The 26,555-nt window shown below is 40.4% G+C and overlaps 1 protein-coding gene across 5 annotated transcripts in view; it reads left to right on the top strand.

Moving 5' to 3' along the window:
* Positions 1-26,555, top strand: part of ncam2a (neural cell adhesion molecule 2a) — a 148,239-nt gene that overhangs the window by 116,286 nt on the left and 5,398 nt on the right. For 4 of the 5 annotated variants that reach the window (XR_013303645.1, XM_077611961.1, XM_077611977.1 and 1 more), the window contains exons 6-16: positions 2,897-3,014; positions 5,361-5,530; positions 8,275-8,420; positions 15,149-15,299; positions 17,204-17,391; positions 17,498-17,594; positions 18,066-18,239; positions 19,372-19,491; positions 20,144-20,265; positions 20,340-20,514; positions 26,286-26,493. Coding sequence is in view for 4 of the 5 variants with exons in the window: in XM_077611961.1 (XP_077468087.1) it covers positions 2,897-3,014; positions 5,361-5,530; positions 8,275-8,420; positions 15,149-15,299; positions 17,204-17,391; positions 17,498-17,594; positions 18,066-18,239; positions 19,372-19,491; positions 20,144-20,265; positions 20,340-20,514; positions 26,286-26,493 (1,669 nt within the window). In the remaining variant the exon portion in view is untranslated. The remainder of the gene's footprint in view (positions 1-2,896; positions 3,015-5,360; positions 5,531-8,274; positions 8,421-15,148; positions 15,300-17,203; positions 17,392-17,497; positions 17,595-18,065; positions 18,240-19,371; positions 19,492-20,143; positions 20,266-20,339; positions 20,515-26,285; positions 26,494-26,555) is intronic. The other variant, XM_077611970.1, reaches the window with a different exon arrangement.

Raw genomic sequence — 26,555 nt, 5'->3', positions numbered from 1 at the left:
ACTCAAGGGTTTTGAGAGAAGTCAAGCGAAAAAATCAAACCAACCGATATCTAATTTCAAACTTTGATTAGGCCTTGTGCGGCACAGTGACCGAGTAGTTAGCACGTCCGCCTCACACTTCTGAGATCGAGGGTTCAACTCCGGGTGGGTTCCGAATTTTCTGTATGGAGTTTGCACGTTCTCCTTCTTCACCTGTTTCCTCACACATCCAGAATACATGCGTGGTAGACTGGTTGAAAACTGTAAATTGTCCAAACCCATCATTTTGAGAATAAGCGGAACTGACAATGAATGAATGAACATCTACTGTGCCTTGATATTGATCTCCAAATATTAGTGTGAACTTCCTCTGAACCATAAGCATGTGTCATCCTAACACTTTCGGATTGTAGCAACACTCAGTCATACTGTTTTGTTGACTGTGAGCTAGCGGAAGTGTCAGTTTTGACTACTTCAGCACCATGTTAACAGACACTGCTGGACCCAGTCATGCACAACAAGACTAAAAGTGAGGTGGAAGCCGCTTACAGTATACTTTTCTCCTTCCATTTGGAGTCATAAATATTCATGGCTCTGTTGATAAGAAGCAGTTTTCTGACATGTGAATTCTTCGAACGCAGCTGCAATGGCCCACTGGAGCTACTAGCCTCCAGTGGATCATTGATGAGGGGGTTGGTGTCTTGGCGCGGAAGACCAATCAACCTGAGGGCAATACAGTTAATAGGCTCCAGAACACCTCGGGCAGGAATCACACAGAAAATCTGCTGTAAGCCTTTCATCCATCGCATTAAAAATGTAGCGCAATAGGCCAAAACATGGCTCAGATGTGACATTCATCAAGGGATTTATTGAGGAAAGTTCCTGCTAAGCAGTGATTGTTCAATCCGGGCTTAGAAACTTGTTGCTTGCCTCAGTCTTTGACATAATTAAGTGCACATTTAGGATGGTTTATTAAAATTAAAAGATGTACCTGGTGACTAGCAACATCAATTCAGTGGAATATGTTATTGATACGGTACAGTGTGTGAGAAAGTAAGTGAAAATGTGGTTGCTTTTTGGAAAACGACACCCCACCCACCCCTCTGAGTCCAAAGCAATTTGCATTAGATAACATTCAACCCCTTCATGCACATCTTGATACACTAATAATGCGGCTGCTATGTAAGAGTGATGCCAACCCATTGGGGGCACATTAGGGTCACTTCACTCCCAGGACGACTCAATCGTGTACAGCTGCCCTTGCTGGACAGTTGGACTCCAACAGACGAGTGGAAAGCAAAAAGGATTTTGCCCAATAGTAGAATTATGGTGAAAACTTGCATGATGTGATTGGACCAGGTGTATTTTTGTTCCAAAAGAAATCTGGGCATTATACTGTTAGTTTCCTGATGTCTTGAAAATGTTTCCGGACCAAATGAATTCATTGTTACTTGTCCCACGCACCTCAAGTACTCACAATTGTGCACTTTTCAGCTGTCATTTAAAACCATTTACCGTGTCTATCAAAGTAATCTTCCTTTATATTCCGGCAACAGAATCATAGTCACTACAAAGGTGTGTACAAAATACTAACTGGGGACAAGCGAGCTTTGCCTAAATGGTCAAAACCAAATTAGAAGCAATACTATTTTGATTACTTTGACACGGCAAGAACTTTTAGATATTATTTGGGTACACCCAGATGTTTAGTTATAGTGAACAGAAAATTCCACCAAACTAAAGTCATGTGTTGGTTAGGTACCTGCACCATGTTTTCTTAAAGATACTTCCATAGAGTGTATGTTACATTCAGTATTTCATTTAAAAGTAACTTTAAACACTGTGGAACCTCATGTTTTTACTTCTGAGTGTGCAATGGCTTGTTCTGACATGGTCCCACAATCCCTTGAGTGCTCTTCTGCCAGTGTTAAAAGCCTGCAATACAGCAAACTAGTGATGGGTTGCCGCTATATAACAAGGCTCGTGCTTTGGTTTAGCACTGAATTTCTTCATATTTCATTCCTTGTAGTTTTAATAGTAATGTTACTTTCAAATATTGATGCTGTGAGCCGACTTATCAATTGAGTACATGTAGTTTGCGAATTTGCACTATGGAAGTGTTGGATATGACTAAAGTGAGCAGAAGAAAAGTTGTTGATTTGGTCTTTTAAAGTAGTGTACCCTATTTAACAAGGTTGCTTTAACCTAATTCATTCAAGAGAGTGTATTACAAAGGCATAGTCGGGTGCACTTGGGTGCAAAAATTGATTTGCTCAGGGAATCAATGGTTATCACATCAGACAGATGCTTGCTTCTCTGAAGCACAAAATCGCAACTATTGAAAAAGTCTCAAAGTTCCTGATTTTCTCTGGCACGATATTTAGCCCAGGAAATCTTCTCGTGCTTGATGTGTGTGTCCGAGCTTGAGGCTGAGCTCACTCAACCTCGAAGGGTAAAGCGACAAACATGACTCTGCCTCACGGACTTGGAAACTGCCGAAAATGTCGGCTGCTCACGAAAGTGGACCTGAAATCAAATCATTAGCTTTTCTTATCTGTATTATTTGTAGGAAAAATGACAAAACCTAGGAGCACCTTAAAGCTGATCTCCAAATCACATTTTGGAGATCTGAGATACATTCATGGATCAAAAATGTTCACAGTTTGGGTTAATCCGATTCAATTGGTCAGTGTACCGACACTGGATCGACCACATCTCGAGCCCTATTAATAATGCAATTTAAGTGACACCTTACCCTTTTGGTTTCATATTTTTCACATTACCACTGTATCCAACTTTTTAAATTATTTTTTACAACGCAGTCCTCCAAATCAAGTCCGAGAGTTTACATTCAGTATTTTATTTGCTCTACTCTGATTATTTTTTCTGATCCTTCTCTATTTCTTTGTGTCCACAGTCCCCCCAGTTCTATCAGTTTCCCAACAGTCATTTAATGCCACTGCGGACTACCAGGAGTCAGTCACCTTCACATGCACCACCTCTGGATCTCCCGACCCTGTAGTTTCATGGCACAGGTAACTCCTCAGATAATTTATATTCCTAGCAAAACAAAACAAAAAATAAGCATCACTCTGCCATTCAAAGCTCAAGATATGCCGAACAGCGCGAGTGCAAAACCATTCAGCTCGAGTAGTCGGCTTCATGAATGTGTCAATACTTCCTCGAGGTAAAACAAGTGGTTTACTGGTTCTAAATTCAGTCGCTAAGCTTTTGTAGCTCTGAAGAATTTGTATTCCACCCTCTGCCAGCTATACAGTAATAGCACATGCTGCTACGGGAGCAGGGGCGTGAAAATGAGTGCCTGAAGAGCATTTGACTCCACACTGTCCGCTCTGTACCTCGTCATGAGAGAATTAGCTCTTAGACACCCTGCTATTTGCACCTGAGCGTCTATTAATAACAGTGAATCGGTGCTTGTTTCCTGTGGTGCACCAATTATTTGATGCCAATGGGCCATAACAGTGATATTTTCATTTCATCCCTCTAAGCATTGATCATTCATTCACTTTGGTGGTTCCCCATGTCTAACCTGTAGCGTTTTAATGCTGCTAATTCATTTATTCTGTGTCAAATCATTATATCTTCACCTTTAACACTGTCCAAGGTCACAGCTGCAAGGGCAAACAACAAAACATTTTTAACACCTAGCAACTTCTGATGACTCCAGACACGTTTGTGTTTCAAATTCATCATACACAACCTGAAATCAATGACTGTCTCCAAGAAATGATTAGGATACACTCAAGACAAATGGATCACAATACAGGGCAGACACTTGAGAGGATAAACAATCCTATTTTGTATCAACCAATCGACATTAGTGTTTACTGTGGTCGTTTTACTTTTAACATAGTGTGTGAATGAATGTTAACAAAAAATAGGAAAATATACCTCGATCTGCATCTGAATGGATAGACATACTAAATACCTCCAATCATGTTGTCAATGTTAAGCGTTAAGAGGCTTGCCAAGGAAAATGTTTTAAGCAACAATGGAAGTGAATACAAATAATTTGACTAGATTCAGACTTCAGAGGCTTTCCCCTGGACAGCGACAATGTGTGTAAAACCTGGTTAATTACAAACCATAATCCCAAAGAACTTGTACTTATTTTTGTGCAAAACATGTTGCACCAAGGTTAACCTGGCAATTATTTACCTATGTCTGTCTGTCTGTCTTTTTCATCCATCATGCACAACATTTCATGAATCACAAAGAAGGGACTACATCAAATCACGCAGCTCCCGTTGCATTGACAAATGTTATTAATTTAACCTCTGAGTAACTACTCGTTTTAGCCTCCCAGTTACATTTCTTGTCAGCGGGACGTTTGGCCTTGCCCCCATGCATCTTGGGTAATGGACTGCCTGTCAGTCAACATAATGACATCCACCGAGCCACCTGTCCCATGCCGCCTGTGCCGAAGATGAGGCCCCCTCTTCATTTCCTCTTTGGCTCGCCAACGTTATTATTACTTGGCTTCGCTGTTTCCTCCGCTGACTCTCAATTATTTTTGCTCACTCTTCCTACAGGCGGCAGTGCCACATTGTTGCATTGTTTGTGTGTGTGTGTGTGTGTGTCTCACCACACATTTCCAAAGTTTCCGATATCTACCTCTCTTATTAGAATGCAACATGTGACCTTAGCACAGAAGTTGATTAGCATATTCTATACTTGGTTCTCTTATCACTTTTCAATTTAGTTGGACAACGGCTGAGGTTTAAAAAGAAAACAGGGGCCAGCTCCAGATTGAATGTGTCTTATCAATGCCATCAAATAAACAGGCGAGAATAAAAATGTGTTTTCACGCATTCTATTCTTTTTCAGTAAGAGCTTCAACCTGTAAACAAAGTTGTGTGCTTTGCTGTAGAACTGTTGATTGTCATTTTGGCCGCAATGTTTGTTCATGCACAAACACACACACACGGGCAGTTAACAGTTGGTACGCGTGAGATGAAATATGAAAGCTGTATTAAAAACTCTTCCTGTAAAATTGGAGAGAAAACTTTTCCCCAGGAGTCAAATAACAAGTGGAAATAGGCAATCGAACCTGCCTCACACCGTGACGTGTGGGATGAACATTGGAAACACTGTATTCCACAACACAGCCAAGGGCTGCAGCCGGCAGCCAAGTGGAGCTAAGACACATCAGCCTTGACAACACTGACACACTGCCTGGAGAAAGGAAGAAGATCTCTCTGGGTGACAGAGTTGTAGCACGTGCAAAAGATGTTTATGAGATGACAACAAAAGTATTTAACCATTCACAAATGAAGGATTCATTTGGTTCAAAAAATAGCCTTGCCTGAGACTTTCACTCCATCGGCTCACATTTGAGATTTTGCTTTGTGTTTGTGTAGGAAAGGCCAGCAACTGCAGCCATCGGATCAGTACATTCTCAGTCATCTGGAAGGGGGGCGGAGCATGCTCACCATCCGCAACATCCGCCAGGTTGATGGAGGATTCTACTACTGCAAGGCCACCAACAAGGCAGGTTCTCAAGAGAGGGAGCTCTTCCTCAAAGTGTTTGGTGAGTCACTAAGACAAATAGTCCACCTTTTGCATTTTATAGTTCACTAAAAAATGGTACTCGGTCGTTTGGTCGCCGGTCTTTTGGTCGCCCGGAAGGTTATTGATAATTACCATTTAAATCGTTGCTCAAATTCCCTAAATACAAACTGTGAATTATTATTTAGTCATACTTAATGCCCTATTAATTATTAGGCTAAAGAAAAGCTCCAAATTTCCCGTACTTTTTTTGTGTTTTGTTGGAGAACTTGTTAAGACCCTGAGTGACGTAGCTTCTTAAAGGGACAACACATACATACAAACTCTTATACACTCACACGTCGGCTGAGTGAAACTGCTCATGGCCATTGTTGGCTTTTATTGATGCGTAGACCGTGTTGTTTTACCTTGTTTTGTCGCCGGTCTTTTGGTCGCCGGTCTTTTGGTCGCCCGTCGTTTGGGTCCGGGCGACCAAAAGACCGCACACGCTAAAAAATAGCTATAAAGGTCTTCAGTTCAAGGTTTGAGATCAGGTTGGGCACATTTTAGCACTTGCGTTATGGTAATATTTTTCTTCTTAGGTTTGGTTTCAATCACCATACATTTAAATCAACGTATTTCATAGTACAAGTTATTTCTTTTTACGCGTGTTTGAGTCTTATTGTGCCCGGGCACTTCGTTGAAAATACATATTTATGATGTCTGCCTCCTTTCAAGTTGTTAGAACAGCTTATTCTTCTGAATGCAGATATGAAATGAAGATGATAAAGGCGAGAAGAGTAATAATACAGTATCTTTGCCGCTGACATATGTTTGAGGAGAAGCCTTGTGACACGGCGCTTTATCAATAAATTGGTTTTTGGACAGTCATTTGGCGATACACCTTAGTCTGAAGCTAAGGTTGAATATGTTTTACACTCATAATAAAGTTTAATATCCATCTACAACTTAGACATCTGCACTATGTAGACAACTTCTGTGTCTCCCAGAAAAAGGAAAACACAGGTTTAATCTTATTATTCATGATTTCCGCTGAACCCATACAATCCCATCATTGTACGTATTCACTTTTTTTTCTAATTTGAATAAAACAAATAGTCATGAATAAGTTCATTTAGGCTGGCTGATGCAGAAATAATGTAACATTTTATAATACTGTATTAAATCAGACTGTTCTGTCATTCAGCTTGGGGAAATATGCTTTGTGGCAACAAAAAGACAATTGCAAATTCCCTTTGTGACTGTCCAAAGTAGCTCAAAATATTAATATACGACAAAGTCCATTTTTGTGCGATATTCTTGCATAAATGCAGAACGTTAAATGCTTGCTTAAAAAAACATGCTCTTTTTCAGCTTTTCTTTCAGAGCTCTGTTTTAAAGAAAATGAAGATGATTAGTATGGAAGAAAATTAGGCCATCTAAGGGGAAAAAAAAGCTGGCCAAGATTTGGACTTTATTCTTAGAATTTTGACTGTAAAGATTTTAGCTCATGAAGTATTATTACTCCTCTCATCTTTACCGTCTTCATTTTTTTGTTTTATCTGTGCTGAGACGAACAAGATGTTCTAACTACTTGAAAGGAGGCAGAGATCAGAATTATGTATGTTTAGCAAACTTTAAGATTGATCCGAGGAATTTAACGAACGAGACATGTATTGAAACCCAACCTAAGCGAGCCAGGTCACCCATGTGAGAGAGATCTTGATCTCAATGGGAACTATCTGGTTAAATAAAGGTTAAATAAAAGAATACAATTTATCTTATGAAGACATTTTGAACAACTGAATATGAGAACAATTTGTTTTTTTTCCGCTGCTGCTTGATTTTTTTTCTTCCCAATGCACAGAGCAAGATCAATATCAGCAAGTTAAGGGCGAGCCATGACCTTCACCCAAACATTTTCAACACCTTTAGGACCAATTATATAAAGCAGATTGTCAGTTTGGTCCACTTGTCCAACACCAGTCTCTTACTCAAAAAAACATTGTATTCTGGATCAATGAAAAACAAACTCTGAAGTCTTTCCAGGAAAAATATGGTTTGACATTGCAAAGGAGGAGAATATTTCCTTACGTCTTCCTGTTGAGGTGACGTGTAGACTGTCCAAATATACTTCCGTCAAGATATATTTCATCTTTCAACGTCATCCTTCACACCATGGGACCTGATGTTCCTTTGTCTGTGTTTGCGATGTCTTGTTTTGACAAGGTTTTGCAATCTCTAGAGTGCTTTTCCAACACACTCAAAAGCTTCCTTCCTCCTCGCAGTGTAGGTTTTCAGCTACTCAATGAGAACACATGTACTGCATTGTTGGAAAACTGGTGTTATGCTAATGTTGTGTATCATTTATTGACGATGCCCTTGCTTTCTACTTAGTGTTTTTTTCTCCAGCTTGCTTTGAGGTCCTTATCTGGAGCTAGTGATCCCCCCCCAGCAACGCTTATATCACTTATGATTTTGTTAAAAGGGGATCAGTAGGTGCTAGAGAACCGTACTTCCAAACGGAATTTTGTGCACGTTGAAAGAGGCTAGAGGGGAAACGTGCATTGCGGCAGAGGCAGGGCGAATGTTTGCGAAAGATAGAAATGTTTTATCTGTAAATCTGTAGAGACTCGGCCAGAGGGTTTCCTCCTCTACTTGACAGAAGCAGAAGCTTGTGATTTATAAATGATCAGCACCTCGGTCATGCATCAGCTGTGTGTGTTTAAACCTGCCGGCGTCGCGTTCATCTCGCCTTTCTGACTGGCGCTCTCATCTTCTCTCCAGTTCAGCCCCACATCACGCAGCTGAAGAATGTGACGGCGGTGGAGGGCAATGCCGCCATGATCTCTTGCGTCGCCGAGGGTGAGCCGCTGCCGGACATTTCCTGGAGACGAGCCAGCGATGGGCGGACTTTTGTGGATGGAGACAAGGTAGAAAACGTCAAATGACCTTAAAATTACCCTGTCTTGTGTCCATCATTTATTGTTCTATCAATGGTCTGGTATGCAGTATCTCTACTGGGTGAATATATCTTTAAATGCAACCACAATACATTTTCTGCGTAGATTTTTAATCATCCAGATTGCAGTAACTTGAAAAAATATATAACTCATTGCGCCTTCACTGTTCTTTTTCTTCTCTTTGACTCCCATCTCTAATTGAAAACAAGCTAGGTAGTACGAAAGGCCCAAGGATAGGACGGTAAAGTTTCATACTTTGGAACAATGGAAGACACAATAAGCAAAGTAACTGTGGCTATTCATCAAATCCAGTAGAAAATGAAAGAGCCATTAGAGAACAAGAAAAAGGACTCAAGGATATGTGGCCATTTTATCGATACATTTAAAACTTTGAAAGAAAAAGAACCAAAAAAGATGGTTTACTCACAAAATCCCAAGAGCAAGCTCAGCAATGATGTTTATGCATTGCAGCGTAGTGCCGCAAGGAGGGCAAAGTCAAATACTGTATAGTGCACCAGCAAAACTAAGGAGCCATTGCACAAGCGCCTGGCACAATATCGAGGAGAGGCTTCCTCAAGTGCAGAGCCAGTGGTTGATTTGCATCTGAAGAAGAAAAAGCATTCCTTTGAGGATGAAAGAATAGCACTCCTGATTTGAAGGTGTCAAAAAAAACATCGATATTGCACTACAAAACGTTTCTCGGGCTTGAAGGATCATCCATCCAGTGAACAACTGATTGATATGGAGGACAGCTGTGGTACGACGACGCCCAACAAGATCTTTATTTTTTTATACCCATTCCAAGGTCCCCAGTAGCACCATCTGAGACATAAAAAGAGAAACTCCACACTTGGAAATTGAAAACTGAGGGACACCTTTAGTGTGAAGGTGAAATTTCTTCTCCAAACAAGAACAGCTTGGTTGCCTTGATTTAATGGTTGCAGATTTTGCTACAAACCCCCTTCTATAGAGAAAGGTAGTAGTTAGCAGTGGCTGGCTCATGACTTGAGAAACATTCAAAGTAAATTGCTGATTTTATAACTTGCAGTTTGTTTGACTAAAAGTTTTTCATATCCTGAATTGAATTTGCTCTAGTGAATCGACTTCAAGACTTGAACTCCATGCCCACTATATTTGATAAGCCATGACCAACTGCAAACTAATGCAACTACAGCATTCAGTCATAATTTGACAAGCATTGCAAAAAGCTATTGTCTCTCGATCTTGCATTCACACACACAGACACACATTTAATACATTTGGGAAACAGAATGGCGCGAAAAGCAACTGATGTTTTATTTTTATTTTTTAATATAAGTGTTTTATTTGTAGCAGCAAATTCATTCAACATAAGAAAAAAAATTATTCCTCCATAGTTGCAGTAAAAATAATATTTGAACTACTATAAATACATGTCTTTCGTATTCTTACCATCATTATATCTTAACATCATTCCAATTAATTTTCTGGTCACATGGGTTGATTAATACTTTGATCCATTCTTTACTCAAAATTTCATTTTTTTCCCATAATAACTTGGAATATGCTTGTTACTCAATTTTTGACTTTATACTCAGGCATTGTGTGTGACTTACTGGCACTCCAAATCTAAAGCAAAATAATTGTCATGCAAAATTAATTCATTTAGAGCTCTGGTTGTTCTTTTATTTCCCCACTGCTATGCAGCGGCTTAATACCCAGCACGATCCATATGCAATGTTTCTGCTTTGTCCTTATAAAGCACATTAAAATGTCATTACTTTCACATCTATATTGAGTAATTGGGTGATGCTTGCATCGTGTAGTTGAATACTAAAAGTAATAGGCAACATTTCCACCTGATTACTGCTATATGTCCTCATAAAAGCTGTGATAATCGGTCCCAGCTGCCATACATGAATTGTTGAAATTAGTGCCACCTTACACGTCAATTGCTGGTCATAACTAGTCAAAAAACAGATGCCGTTGTTTTTTATCTACGAAGTTGATAATGGATTCCTTTTCCTTGCTCTTTATGAGCGAGTCTTGTAATCACGTGCTTGCCGTAACTCAGACCGCCAATGGCAAGAATGACCTTGTATTCAGATTAATCATAAAGCAGGCGATTTCAGAGAAAATTAATACATTCTGTGTATTTATTTTAAGACCAGATATCCAAATAAAACATGGAGTTAACAGCAGCCGGGCTACCTTGGGAATGTAATTATTCTAAAAGGCACTGCCAGTGTCAAGCACATATGTACTGCCAACCCTTGCAGAGGTCTTAGGTCTCTTTTTAAAGAATGCAACAGCTACAGTACTCTTTTTTTTCCCTGAAAAAAGGTCATCACAGAGATAAATGAATGTGTGTGCTAGCTTGTACCGCTTTGGTTGATAAATAAACTGCAAATGCAATTATGGAAATGCGACTGGAGTCCCACACATCTAAACACACACAAAGACAAACCGAGTATGTGGGACACGAGGTGTGATGGATGAGCACAATCATTTAGGTCTATGGCAAGACGTTGCTCTCTCAATTTGCTCTCTGCTATATTCCTCTCTGGGCTTCACATGCTTTCTTTCCACTCACTCTGTGGTGTTTGCATTCTTTATCAACTACAGCCACCTGACTGTGGTTTGCTGATTAAATTGTGAATTTAGTTGGGCAATTGTTGCATTAGAACTATTCACAACAACCCACCTCAATGTTAATGCGTTGTTACAAATCATTTTTATTTATATATCTATATTTTTGTTCATTTTATAAATTTAGCAAATGACATTAATCTGGAAGACCCGAATGATGCATCCCTAACGTGAACTGTCACACAGTGTGAGGGTGTTTTCGGCAGCTACTGGCGGTAGGCCGCTAGAGTTTAGGCTTGTCTATGAATTACACCCACATACAAATCCCGAGGCTGAGTAGGGAATGCCATTTGTCTTCTTTCCCGAACCACAGAGCACTTATTTACTGATTCCACGCAGTTTTCACTCTCTCATTCCAGCTTGCTACTGTATCTTGGATGCTCTGAGAAATCGTCACGCTCCAGTGACCCCAAATTAAACATTCTTTAGCCCTCCTGCCATAGTGGCCAGCTGCCTAGTCTATGCAATCCCATTGAAAGCATAAATCGTAGGACAGCGTAAGCCTGGGACTTATTTGACGATGCAAGAATGACCTCCCAGACTTGCTGTTTGAAAATGTATTACAGGAGCAGTACACTGTAGTATATAGAGTTCTCGTGCCGTAGTTTTTGTTTGTTTAAATATCATAGTAGGAAAGGAAAGGGTAAGGTTTAGATTTTAGACGCTTCACTTTCAAGTATTGTAAAAGGGCTTACAAAGTTACTTCCAGCCGAAAATTGATATTTCATTTTTTTTACATGTCATTCTTACATGGTGGCTAATATTTAAGACTATCTATCTGGACCATGCCCACTGGTTGAGTTGTGACCAGTGTAGGCTGTAGTAAGCCTTTTCCCTTTTCCTTCCATTGAAGGATTCTTGGAACTCAAAACGAGCAGCATCAAATACCCAAATTCTGCTAATCAGTGGCTTAACAACTGTTTTGTCAGTATAATGCATGTTGTTGTTGTTGTCACGCGGATGAAGCAGTGAACTAATCAAAAGTGAAAAGCGCGTGTAAAAAAAAAAAGGCGCTGACATCTGAAATGAGATGACGACAGTTAGTTCCAAGACATGCTGACATTTACATCTGCCATTTCTAATACGTCTCCAGCATGGTGATGAAAGCAACCCAGCCTCCCCATATGCGAGTCAGATGCTTTCCCGAATTATTTATACATTCCGTAAGAACCATGTGTTCTATCTCCTCTTCTTGGCCAATCCTTTACACCTAGGTACCTTTTTAAGCTATGTGCTGTCAGGGCAGCCCATGTGTGCGCAGGGCATGTGTGCGCAGGGCATGTGTGATTTCCTGAACATGCATGCAGCCTCTGTGAATGTGTGCGTGTCTGCTCTTCACTGTGGTGTGCTGGCCACTTGCCTTCCACTGAGCTGCATATCAAACAGGCTGTGCTTTGGAGGCTGCCTTGGTCTCCACGCACACACCCCACCAGTTGGCATAGAGGAATGGGATGGAGGTTGGAGAAAGGGGGGAGATGGGCGAGGGGTTGTTAGCCAGTCATTTCCTGACTCAGAAGCTCTCCTCCTGGAAAGTGTCCTCTCTCTTTCCTCTCCTCAACGATCCCTCCATCCTCAGCATTCAGAGCGTGCAGGCTCCTCCAATCCCATTGACCCCAGCTGGCGGAGTAAACAGTCATAGTGTGAAGTGGTGAGACACTGCAACTCATTGGCAGACAGGTCTGCTGTGATAGGAGTGCCGATAAGCTAAACAGGATGAAGCAGAGACAACATCGTGTGGGTGTGGAGGTGTACTGAGGTCATTGCGAAGAATTAAATGTGCAAGGGAAGCTGTGTATTTGCATAGTGCAGACACACACTGCCATAAACACGGCCTTATTTCCACTAAGCAGTACAATTCAATTTAGCTAAGACTAAACTATAATGTTTTGTCCAAAAATTGGGGCCAAAATGCACCTGGAGACCAAGGCTGTTTCAATACGATAACAGGTGTTTGCACAATGTTTGGCCATGGTAAGTTATACACTGTCCTTACTCGGTAAAACAATTGTGGATAGGGCCAGTGTAAAACCATTCCCTTGCTAACTCTTGCCCTGTACTTATTTTTCAGACATGCATATGTATTCTCATAACAAAACAGTAAACATCCATAGCTGGAAGCTCTGAAAATTTCTTAAAGGTGATATGTATAACACTGTACAGATACCTCTTGACATTTTAATGTTGTTTTTGTTTTGTTTCGTTGTTATTTCTATCCATTTACTTTTCTCGCATTATGAAAACAATGTGCAGTAGTCTATGGTTGGTACCTCACCAACTCCTATTGTCCTCTCGTCTTTTTCCTTTAGCATGAATCACTGGCTATGTTTACATGCTGTGAAATTATATTTTTATAATTTATTGGGAGTAACCTGGTTCAGCACGGTGATGAAAAAAGGTTCAAAATTCCAAATATTCTCATTCTAAATTTTAAAAACACGATCATTTTCCAACTTGAATAACTTGATTGGGTTAAGGCCTGTCATTCAGTAAGATTTTTTTTTTAAAGATTGAATATACACGCTATATAAATGCTATCTCTTACCAAGAATCCTATGTTGTTTCAACACCAATAGGAGTCATTTGAGCCTATCCAAGCTGACTTTAGCCGAAAGGCAGACAACACCCTAAACTGGTAGCCAATCAGTCGGAGGGTACACATGTAGACAGCCAACCGTTCGCACTCACAATCACACCGCCACTGTGTGGGAATTGAACCCACATGGCTCACACTGAAGTCAGGCAAAAGAACCACTGCACTTTCTACAATATTGACCGTAACCCGAATATTGGCTTCATGTGAACATAGCCCCTGAGTGACTCAGTCTGTAAGGAATTTTCTTGGTGGCTAAAGGGTTGAAGGTTTTAAATAACTAGAGACACCACAACTGCCCCCTCACTTAGTGTAAACATAATTTCTCCTCAAGATTTATGAATGCAATAAAGAACTTAATGAATGTGTTAATCAAGGAATGTGAATAAACAGTGGCAGATGAGAAGAGCTGACTGCAATAAATCAAAGGTAACAGGGTGGCAATAGGTGACTTGTGAGTCATATTAACGATGCCGTGTCATTATGGAATATTTCCTTCCTGGTGCATTTACTCAGGAAGAGATCTATGAGGCCACTGGTTTACCTTGCAAACTATTTTAGTCTCACAAACCACCATCCAATAGGATGTCACGTTCTTGCAGGAAGAAGCTCGATCGATTTGCTCAGGCAGTAACAGTATATACCTGATTCATGATCCTGTTACTCTTGATGCTATGTCTGTGTGGTCATAGATGACCCAATGTGGTTGTGGGTTTGACAATCCCAAAAGGACACACCTCCTAAATACGCATCAAATAAAGCGACTCTGAAGTTGTTCATGAAAAGCAGATTTCAGAAGCTTGCCCTCTTATCTGGTTTCCAATTGTCTGAAGCTGACACAGCAAATTGTGGATTGTCTGTCTTAAAGAGAAAAACATCAAGACAAATGTTTTGTAGTCGAAAACTCATGGGCAATTTCAAATTGAAATGTATTGTTTTTCAGTTTATTCTTTCAACTCAGCAACTATGTACATTTACATTTTTTTTAAACAGAACGTTTTCACGCATACCGTTATACTATGCAATGCAATACTGTGTATTGTACTGACTATACTTATTTGGTATTGAATTTGTTTTTGTGAACTCCACTTGGATTATTTTCTTAAAATAATGCCTTAAGTTCAATTATTTTGTCGGTACAGTATTTCTGTATCACATTTGACTCCACGATTCTGTGGTGATGTTTATTCACTAGCATATCTCTGTAAACATGCCTGTGGCATTTTGTCCCTCAGTGCAAGTTTCTCTCTCTAATTGCTGTTGTGTATATACAGACCCTGCAATCCATTTATCTTCCTGCATTGTCCTTTTACCTTCACTAATATACACGTAGGGGCATTGCGTTGCCCCTCACATACGCAGGTATCACTGCCTGCCCACATTGTGCTTACCTGTTTTCTCTTTTTTTCCCCAAACCTCATGCTATGTATTACTATAAATATGTTTCAACATACTTGACGTTAATATTTTGTCTCCTCAGAGCCAGGACGGACGCTTTGAAGTGCGTGGCCACCACGGAAAGTCAGTGTTAACCATCAGCAACGTAAGGCTTTCTGACCTGGGCCGCTTTGACTGTGAGGCCCTCAGTAGGATCGGAGGGCATCAGAAGAGTATGTTTCTGGATATTGAGTGTAAGTGGGTTTTTTAAATCCCATGATGTTTCTCGACATTGACATAATTTGTCCTCGTATTGCAGATTCAACTGTCTTGAAAATAAGCACCTACAATCAGAAACATAATAATAACTTTTGTCCTTGAAGTCATCTATTGAGCGCCTTAGTTCTGTCGTGTTTTGTTCCTTCAGTTCCTTTCAACAATGTGTGTGCGATTGTGCCACTTTCTCGGCATCCGCAAAGTAAATTGCATTGTAAAGTCTCACCCACACTGACAACACTCCTGCATTAGATACAACTTGTCCATTTTGCTTGCTGTTTCGGGTGGGCTTGCTCCTATGTAATGGACTCTGACACTGAGATGTGAATATTGGCTGCGGACAGGGGTATAAGTTGGTCAAGGCACTCTGCAGAAACATGAAATAAACAGCGAGGGAAAGCCAGAGCAAATGAATTTACCGTACCTGGTTGTCGCTTGCTTTGCTCAGAACAGCAAATAGAACCACATTTCGCACATTTGTTCAATGCATCATTAGACCATAAATTACAGTACAATGCGTTGGCCGCGTCTGACAAGTGGCTTTTGTGCAGATCCAACTGACACAACCGCTGTCAGCCAACTAATGAACTCATTTACTAAGTCACTGCAGGCTGAGAGGGGATAACGTGTCTCACTCAAGATGGAGCACCAGGCCTCAATCTCTCTAATGAAATCCTGCAAAAACTATAAAACCACTCCGACACCTCGACTGAAAATAATCTACAAGACAGCTTGGCATAACTGCCTTTCCTCTTTAAATTTGTTTTTTTAATTTATTTTTGGAAATTCTCTGCGAGGCAGTGAAAGTAGGGATTTCTGCCCATAGCTTGAAGACTCTCAAAGTAATGTTGCTCTTTTTAATAATGTATGGGGGATCTGAGTGAAATCCTTCCTTCCCTTTTAGGGTTACACCTCAGTGACGCTGACTCACCATGTGGAATGTCAGTCATGTCTCTGATATTTTTGAGGGGTGTTTACATGGCGACTGTCATCCTTGCCTGGCATCCAGATTGTGTCACACTTTGGTCACATTCATGACACACACTTCTAAAGTATTCTTTCTTAAAATGCATCGGCTGTACTCACTAATTGGAAAAAATACTGCATAACTGACTTGTGGCTGTGCATCAATTAGGTCGCATCCATGCTAGAAAGTAGCAGCATGGAGCTGCATTGGGCAGACTTCCAGCTTGAAAAACAACAAATGAGGATTATATTAGACATTGCCAGTGAACATTGTGTCCAGTTAACAAGTGTGCTTGACAAGCGAAGTAAATAAGTCAAACTATGGATATAAAAGGAAATGCTCAGCAACAATAAACAGGCAAGATAACAGGATTTAAAATCATCATATTCTTTACATATTCTTTATCCTCTGTGTAGAACAACTGATGATATTAGTAGTGTGCTGATGAACTGAGCAGGAGTTTAGCCATTTCATTGATGCATTCCCACCTGAACACACTCTCCAGAATGTGATTGGTCGCTAGATCCAGGGCAAGGTGTCCTGTCATATTAACAGTCATATTCTTTATTCTTGATGTGGAACAACTGATACTAGTAGAGCATTGAGTTTAAAGAGGAGTTTAGACAGCTAAGCTGTCTCAGCTGAACATGCCCTGATACAATCTAATTGGACACCGCATCCAAGCAAGGTGGCCTTGAACTGAAATGTTTCTTCATAATGAATAATGAACATACTAAATAAATGCTGCATAAATGAAATACAGTATTTGTATACTCTGCTTTACCTTAGGTAACCAAGTGTGACAACTCTACAAAGAGCCACATTTAATTAACATGGATCATTAAACATTAAGGCACAATTTATTGTACAGTATATATGAGAGTGAGAGTTACCACGTGTTTGTGTTCTGGACAGACATACCTAAGTTCTTGACCAACCACACCATCTACTATTCTTGGGAGGGGAATCCAGTCAACATCAGCTGTGATGTGATGTCCAACCCACCTGCCACTTTGCTGTGGAGAAGGGAGCACTTCACCATCTCTACTGATAAAACCACCATCACACAAATACACAGCAGCACGGGCAAGGCTGTACTAGAGGTGTGACCAAAGGATGACCAAATAAATGCACTGCTTGTTCGTTGTTTTGTTGTTTTTTAGTTTTCATATTGGTGAGCATCACATTTAATAAACATTTGGCTTACAGGTTACTCCGATGTCCGACAGGGACTTCGGTCGCTACAACTGCACTGCCCGAAATAACATTGGCATTCGCTACCAGGAATTCATTCTGGCCCAGGCTGGTAAGTGTGTCCCTTGACCTCCAAGTAAGTCCAGAAAGTGCCAGGTTGCCAATCCCAGTTAGGGGTCCCCATAATTGTAATTTCCAATCCTTTTACCGCTCTACTAATTGCCCTATTTGCAATTATTCTAAAACCAACACAACGCAACCTACTCTAATCTCAAACAGAGCAATCTGATTTACCATTCCCTTCGCTATTTACTGAAGTGGACCCTAATTTACGGTGGTGCAGGCTAATACACGATTGAGTATTCCAATTATCTTTCGTTCAGATTGAATCACCTGGACTAACAAAGGTAATGAATACAAGGTGACCTTATATGACGTCTTTGCAGGAAACGAGGTGCTTCAGAAGACACTAAAACGACAAGTTTAGCTCTGTTACATAAGCCAAGAAGGCCGTTTGTTGAAGGCATTCTTTTTTTTTTATTATAAAGCCTCTGAACACTGATCACTTGTACTATATTTCTAGACGTCCCATCCAATCCGTACTCGGTACGTCTGTCTGCCGTCTCCCAACGTTTGGCTACAGTCACGTTCATGAAGCCGGAATCTCACGGCGGTGTGCCCATTGGCTATTATCTGGTCCAGTACAAGGAGGTTGGCCCACAGGACTGGAGGGATGTGAGATCACATAGTGTGCAGAGTAAGTTTTAAAGGAAGCTTACCATTGCACCTTTATCCTCAAGGGAAGAAAATATCAGGTTGTTCTCAAATTTTCTTGATAAAATAGTGATGTTGGTTAAGTGTCAATATTTTTACTAATATTTTCCCAAACATCTATGAGGTCAGGGGTCTTAAATTCTTCCATATTAAACATATCCAATTATGCCTTTGGGGCTTTGATGCACATTCATACTGAAACACAAAAGGAACATAGCAACTATTTTCTAGCTAATGTCTGACGCAGTTCACGACAGTCTTGTGTTTGATTACACAATACTGGCTGTATCATGAAATCTTGATGAGTCGATGTGTCTTGACCTCCACGGCAGCGGCTCCACCGAACCTCTGAGGCCGACTCACCGAACCCGTGGGTTTGATCGAACCAAGGTTAAGAACCACTGATCTAGTCTGTGTCAGGCATTTAATTAAATTTTTTAGCTGTATGAGCAGAGATCCTTAGAGGTCCTAAGAACTTGCTTTTTTTTTCTTTTAAAGTGAGTAATGCACAAATTAAAAAAGGATACATTTGTTTTTAAATTAAGTTTAATGTGTCTCCTGTTTCAAATTCAAGACCTAAAATACTTTCGTGCACTTTGCTACGTAATTAGAACAAATTGTGTGGCATTCCAGTAATCGCTTTCACGGTGTAAAATGCCAAAACATAATTAGATGGTAGGACTCTTTACATGCAATGCTTTTGTACAAATTGAAACCCATGCTTAAAGCCAGAAAAGTAGCCTGGCACTGCTGCAAATGACCAACTTTGTTACAGGACTGAAGCTCTGAACAAGCTCTTATTACAGAGTATTTAATTTGTGCAGACTGACAAAACAACGTGGCTAACTCATTACGCTGTTGGCTTTTCAGTGAAGCTAAGTTTATGCAAACACATTCCAGTGACAGACTGTGCTCTGATATTGAGACGCTGTGCTAACACACCATTTTTAATATGCAGTGTGTGCACAGGGGGAAGCACAACAGAGGTATTCAGCAATCGACTGAATCAAGATCAAAAATTATAAATATTTATGAGCCTACTTGTTTTTTTTACAGGAAAACTTTATGTTCAGGTTTGTGGCCATTGTTTGATTGGTGCCTCTTTGTCTCATTAGCAACAGTGGTGCTGACCAGCCTGGAGCCCAACACTACTTACGAGGTCCGAGTGGCAGCCGTCAATGGGAAGGGTCAGGGCGAGTTCAGTCGCATGGAGACTTTTCAGACCTTGCCCATACGTAAGTTTATCAGCGATAAAACTTTTTCATGGATTGTGGTTTGACAGACCATACCTTAACTAAATTTGGTCATCTGTAAATTTGGGCCTGTAAGATGATATTTTCCGATCTGGTTTATACAACGCAAGTACATCACTCCGTTTATTCAGAACAGCTCTTAAACAAGCAAGTGAGATGCGCAATTTTTTGTCATCATGCTGGGTCATTCATCTATTTTGGACTGAAGTATAGATTGATTACAAACATGCTACAATGGTTTATAGACATACACAATGTTTTTATTAGCCTCACAGACATCACCTGCAACGTCACGGTCGCTTTTGTGCTGTTCTTCAAAATTCGTTTTCTAATTCGACAATGACCTTGCTGATTTCGTCATGTACTGTAGTGCACTCCGTTTTGCCACTATTTCTAAAAAAAATCCCCATAATTATCAATGACTAAGGAATTTACTTATTGATTATCAGGCTCAACCTTGAATCGGTTATAAAGCAAAAAACATTCAGTCAAAATTGTGTCTTTCTCTTTAAAAGTTTCCCTTAACCTATCTAGCTACGCCACCTTCTCCGAGTCACCATCTGATTGGAAAATAAGATTAATTGTTTAGATTTTTACTCCGCCACCTAAACCATCTTTTCCATGTGTCCCAAAGGAGAGCCAAGTCCACCAGCAGTCCATGGGCAGACAGGAATGGGTAAAGCTTACAAACTAGGGCTGGTAAAACAGGATGACGGCGGAATGCCCATCGTGGAATACATTGTCAAGTATAAGACAGTAAGTGACATCCCATTTTTTCCAATGTTTCAATGTATTTCAATCCATTTTAATCGCTTTCTGCTGCCTTCCAGGACAAAGAGGAGCAATGGATGACCAAGCTTGTTCCAGGTTCCAATGACTTTGCGACTCTGCAGCCGCTGCAGTGGAACACTCGATACGAAGTAGAGATCACGGCCCGCAATGTTAAGGGCCTGTCGGAGCCTACCTTCTATCAGTTTTTTATGCCACAGAAACCTGACGTCACAGGTAAAAGCCCCGCTGTGTTGAGAAAATTAGCTCGCAGGTGGGAAATGTTTGGGTGGCCCTGAGTTTTACAGGGAATAAAACGGGATATGCAGAAAGATTTCTCATTTCCAAGTCCTCCAGCTTCTTCAGAGCTGGCACGCATAAAATTGCGCACATGTATGCAGAAATGCCGACAGATGCTTTGATGTGCGCCTCACAGGGAGCTTTGAAGTATTTCTCGCACCCCAAACTGTCAGAAATGTGCATTGTGGAAATAAAAATGTAATTCCGTTATTGCCCCCCTATGAGTGCCACCAACAAAAACCCTCTCTGAGGAGGCTTAGGTTTCCTCCCGGAGTCCATTTGAAATGGTTTGGAATGTATCCAGCCAGTGTTTTTCTGCTCCAGCTAAATTGCCCGCAAACATGTGCACTGCCTCACAAGCAGAGTAGAGGAGCTGCGGAGCTCTAGGCTTAAGGCGGCTCTTCGATTGACTGTCCTCTCCAGTTAGGGTATCGTGGGAAAGGGCCCTGGGAGGGAGCAAAGCAAAGATGAGGGGATAAAGCTTTCTCCTAATGTGAACAGTGGACATACAGTAACCTGGGGTAAAAAATTGTGCTAATAAGGCAATAAAAGGCAAACAGGCAACAACAAGGAGGACTACTTACTCCAATGCCTTTTATGAAATTCCTGCTATTTCAAAGTTCGTCTTGATAGTATAAAATCTGTTTTGGGGGAGATTTGGGGGGGGGGGGGGGACTGATCAATTTCCGACATATTGGGTGGGTATTGGAGGGCTTGATAGTGCAAGTGATTATGTAATCAATAGTACCTAAGAATTACAAATATACTATTAAATATTTCTTACGGTATGATGATAGCAGTTTATTTTTTCATACAGTACAACAATGCCAGATCTTTGATCTGTTTATCAATGAGATGGAAAAAAAAATGTCTTGCAGATTTGCTACAACACAATGTGGCAGTGGGGGTTAAACAATTTTGAACAAAACTCTGCATTTTGACTGGCTACATTGTGTTTCAAATTCCAAATTGAGGCGAAACCAATGGGCAGTATTCAGGATTAGAAAGATAGCCATCCTTTATGGTGCTTTGAAAACGCTTGGCTGTTTTAAACACTCATTAAAAAGAACAAATAAACATTTTCTGCTCTATCTGTAGTACACACCATACAATGTTCTACTTCCTCCCTTTTTTCTTAGCAATGCCATTACGTTCAGTAGTTAATGACCACATAGTTTAAATTTTGCCTACTGAATAATTAATGAATGTTGCTGCATTTTGCCTGCAGCACTCAGCTTCAATTGCAGAAAGGTCAAATACACCTCTGCCTTAAGTCAGATGAACCTTTCCATTTTTTTTAATTAGCAGTGGTTAATGTATTTTTTTTTCACTCGTGTGTTTAAGCAACATGCCGTTTCTGGAAGTAAAATGGGGATTTCACAAAATATCTATTTTTACGGCTGCCCAGAAGTTAAGCATCTCATAAATTCTCTTACCACAATCTCATTGATTAAAAAAAAAAAGTCTGACTCAGCAGAAAAGCACAAGTACACTGGTCAACAACTGCTGCTTTTGCCTGAATCATGCAAATTATAATGTTATAGTTAAGCCTTCTGTTTTCACTGTGCAGAGATTTGTTTAGGTGGGTAGAGTATGAAAATTAAAAATAGTTTCAGGCATTCATTAATGTTTCGTACCGTTTATCCTCACAAAGACTGTCGATTAAACATAGTTGTATGCATGGTCTTACAATCCAGTAGCTGATACACAAGAAAAGAACCTTGTTCAGTCAATATGTTTTGTCGAAATTTTCTTTGAACGTTCATTGCTGAACTCAAATGGCTCATTAAAATATGCTGGGAAGAACCAGTATTCATCCTTTTACAGCATTCTGTGCTCAAGTTGCCTCCTGAGTGCTCTCCAGTTGCATCAAGGCTCACTGCATCCTGCTTAAATGTGGGCCAAGAGGAGATTGTCCTTCTATTTAATGATCCTTTTAAAAGCGCTCAGGGCAACTTTGATTTCTATGGACTGTCCCAACACTTAGGAGCATCCTCTTTCAGATCCTCAAACATCTCTACATAACCCTCTGGAGATTTCCATTTGCTGCCTCCCAGATCAATTAATGACCATTTGGCCGTCATTAATGGACTCACTTCATCTCTGAGCTATTGAGGGAACGTCAATCAGCCCGAGGCATAATCAGTCTTTGTTGGCTTTGAAGTGTTTGGATACCTGGGAATTGACAGGCACGGCTAATGATGCCATATTTCAACAAGTAGACAAGGGTTTGAGACAGAAGTTTGAGAAATAATACAGATTGATTTTTTTTTTTTAAATGCACTACTGTTATGAGGAATTCGCCAATGGATGCAAACCTACTCACAACTGGGAGTTCTGCAGAGAAGGGTACTCACCCTACCAACTTTTACAGCGTCGACTGCCATATTCAAACATGGAAAACTAAAGCAAGGTCGGGGGCAAAAGAGAACCACTTCGGTGTTGCTTAGCAACTATAATTAGTTCTACTATATTGTCAAGTCATTATTAGACAAATGACCTCAAATCAACTAGCAACCATTAAGCAGCTAATAATACTGCTACTTATATTTGAATACTTTTGCAGTCATGTGCCATAATTAGTATAACATTTTGTTTTATCAATTTACAATCCAGTAGAAGCTCTCCTTCCTGACCCCAAAGATGTGATTTATTTGCAGAGTACAACATTAACCATTCAACAACCGCAGGCACTTGTTCTCCCTGACCTGTGTAACCAACCCCCCTCCACAGCAATGATCTTAACATATACAGCAATTATGTGCACAGCTATGCTCAACACAATCCCAATTAGTGATGCTTATTCAGAACTCAGATAAATCTCCGCGGATTGACGCAAAAACAAAAAAATATATGTCTAATTTCATGCGAGTAAGGTTTTAAGAGCAAGTTTTCATTTCTCTTTCCTTACCACCAGGTTACCTTAATGATTTGTTTTTAATTCAAAGATCAACTGTGTATTTAATTTCAGATGGGCTCGTTGTTCTGTTCTGATTGTGTAGATGTCCGAGACATTTATTTCTACTCGTAGATTAATTCAGAAAACTAAGAAATAAAGGTCAGAGATTGAGGATGCTCGGTCTTGAACTCAAGTCTCTTAGACGTGAAATATTTTTTGTGGGCAACATAACTAACAACAATGGTAGTCTCCATCAACAATCGCATTCATTGCTAAGTATACTTCAAACTGCCCTTGTTTATTGTAACATTGTAAGCAGTTTCAAAAGGAAATAGATAATAGATTATGGTTTACAGCCTGAAAGAAAATCCATAGGAAGGATGGCTGCCTTTTCACTGGTTTTGAATATGTTTTCCATCAGAACAATGGTGTACATAGGGCTAAATTATTCACTGCAATGTGTCAGTCGGGGTAATTTTATAAATGGTTGGCTGTATTAGTAGGCAATTCGCTGCTGCCTTGACGCAATGGGCTTTTGTATGCTATTCAAATTTATTTACCGGCGTATTGTATACTGTGATAGTAGTCTTAGAGGTTCCATGTTGTTCGTTGTGATACATTGTTGTCCTTCAGAGAAAAGCATTTCTCTAACCCTCAAATTAAAATAATAGTTCATACATTCTGGACAGTCCCAACGTTACACTTGCTATAGGCGATTAATCTTATAGATGCTGACTTTAGAGATAGCAGCCAATGATGAAATTGTGCACGTGTGTTAAAACTGCTCATGCTAAATAAATGTAATGGTCAAGGGAGCAAAAATGATTTTTTTCTACTATTAACTGCCAGTAGTAATTGTTTGCATGTTTTCTATCTGTTAGTTCTTTTATCAAAGTTTTGTAAAGCAGAACACAATGTCTCCTCAAAACGGCTATTACTTTGCTTAAGTAAAAGTACCTAGATAATAGTCCTCTGAACATCATACTCCAAACAAGCTCTAAGGAAAACTCAGCCATACAAAACATTCTTAGATCAACTTTCTTTCATTACATACTAGTGAGACAGCACACATTTTAAGAGGAAGGATTGTAGGCTAGAATGTTTACTTAAAAGTGTCACTAAAATCAGTGGCGGTAATGGGGTAAAATCCACTTCCTAGCAGCATTAGATTAAATACAAATACTGGAGCTTTTCAGACATTACAACCGGGCCAGGGAGGTGATTTCCACGGGAAAAGACAGCGAAGTGATTGTGAAGGCTTTGAGGCAGATTTCTGACCCTGGCAACAAATAATGGCTGAAATGTGATTGGTTAAATGCTTCAATATGAAAATAGACATCTGGAAGCAGTGCAACCAGGAGGAAAAGCAATGAAAGGAAGCTAACAGACAATTTGGAATTATTTAATAAGTATTGATGGACAAAATATAATATATGATAAAGATATTTCTTAGACCAGCAGAGAAGGACTTGAAGGCCCTGACGGCCCACCACTGATACTGGTTACTTCATTGTGGGGAGTGCTAAGGAGGCTTTTCAGTCAGGCATGTGGAAGCCTCATCTCATCTTCTGAACCGCTTTATCCTCATTAGTCGCGGGGGGGGGGCTGAAGCCTATCCCAGCTGACTGCGGGCCAGAGGCAGGGGACACCCTGAATCGGTGTCCAGCCAATCACAAGGCACAAGGTGATGGACAACAATGCACACTCACACCCACACCTAGGGGCAATTTAGAGTGTCTACAATGCATGTTTTTGGAATGTGGGAGGAAACCGGAGTACCCAGAGGAAACCCACGCAAGCCGAGGAGAATATGCAAACTCCACACAGGTGGACGTGACCTGGATTTGAACCCAGGACCCCAGTGAGGCCGACGCGCTAACCACTCGTTCCACCAGGCCGCCCTCACCTGACAGCCTTGTTGTTTATATGAAAGCAAACCTCAATAATGGTTCTGTTGGATTGGTTGGAGAAAGTCATGAGACACTTTCTCCGTAAAGAAACAACATAAAGACCACACAAGCAAAAACATCTAAAAATAATAATAGTAAGATAAAATAAGGGCAGTGAATGGAATGGAGCTCAATGTTTTGTATTTTGTGGTCAGCTTGTACAACCCACAGAATCTCAAACCTATCAAGTAAAATAGTACATTCTCTTCTTTCATCAGCAACCGAACATGTTTCTATTAAAAAAAAGTAATGAAAACAAGACTAAGAAAAGAAAAATGAAACGTCAAGAAAAAATTACGTCGACCAGTGACTGGTCCTGTTTTATTTAGTTTTTTTTCTTAAGCAATAAACGACAATGTACAGAACGATTCACAAAATTATTATTTTTTTACATAAATATAGTATATTATACATTATTGACATTGACAGAGAAATGAATATAATACTTTTTTTTTGTTCAAGTGTGAGGTACCTAAGCCTTTATGACTCGTTGGCATTCATTCAGAAGGGTCGCGTGAGGGGTGCTGTAGCCTACCCCAGCCCCTATGGGCACCAGGCAAACAAGACACTATGGATTTTTCAAAAATATGTGTACCAAATGATCATCCTGTATATATAAGCCTACCTAGATCGCCTTGGAGCTTCTGCAACGGTTCCCGCTGAATTCACTGACCTAATTAATATACAGATTGGCGGCGGTGTGCAATCGGTAGGTTCAATTCCAGTTTATATGCAGTAGCCGCTGTGATCTAACATAAGAGGAAGTGTACAGGCATGACCTTCAACCAGAAGCTTCCCAGTGGCAACACCTGACCTGTTGCACCATATCATATTGCTCAAGTGCGTTCTCCATGTCTTAGCAGAATCCCTGTTCAGCGGCCTGGGCCTCGGGGCAGTGGTGGGCCTTGGCCTCGGAGCACTGCTCCTGCTGCTTGTTCTGGTTGATGTCAGCTGCTTCTTCCTGCGCCACTGCGGCCTGCTGATGTGCATCACGCGCACACTGTGCAGCAAGAAGACAGCCACTAGTAGCAAAGGCAAAGAAATGGAGGAGGGCAAGGCCGCCTACCTGTAAGTGTGTTTTTTATTGTGTGTGTCTAACAACAGTGACAGTGGGGTGGATCAAATTCAAC

Source organism: Stigmatopora argus, chromosome 1 (assembly GCF_051989625.1).
Source record: "Stigmatopora argus isolate UIUO_Sarg chromosome 1, RoL_Sarg_1.0, whole genome shotgun sequence".
In the NCBI taxonomy this organism is placed as follows: domain Eukaryota; kingdom Metazoa; phylum Chordata; class Actinopteri; order Syngnathiformes; family Syngnathidae; genus Stigmatopora; species Stigmatopora argus.
This window is presented reverse-complemented; position numbering and strand designations above follow the sequence as displayed.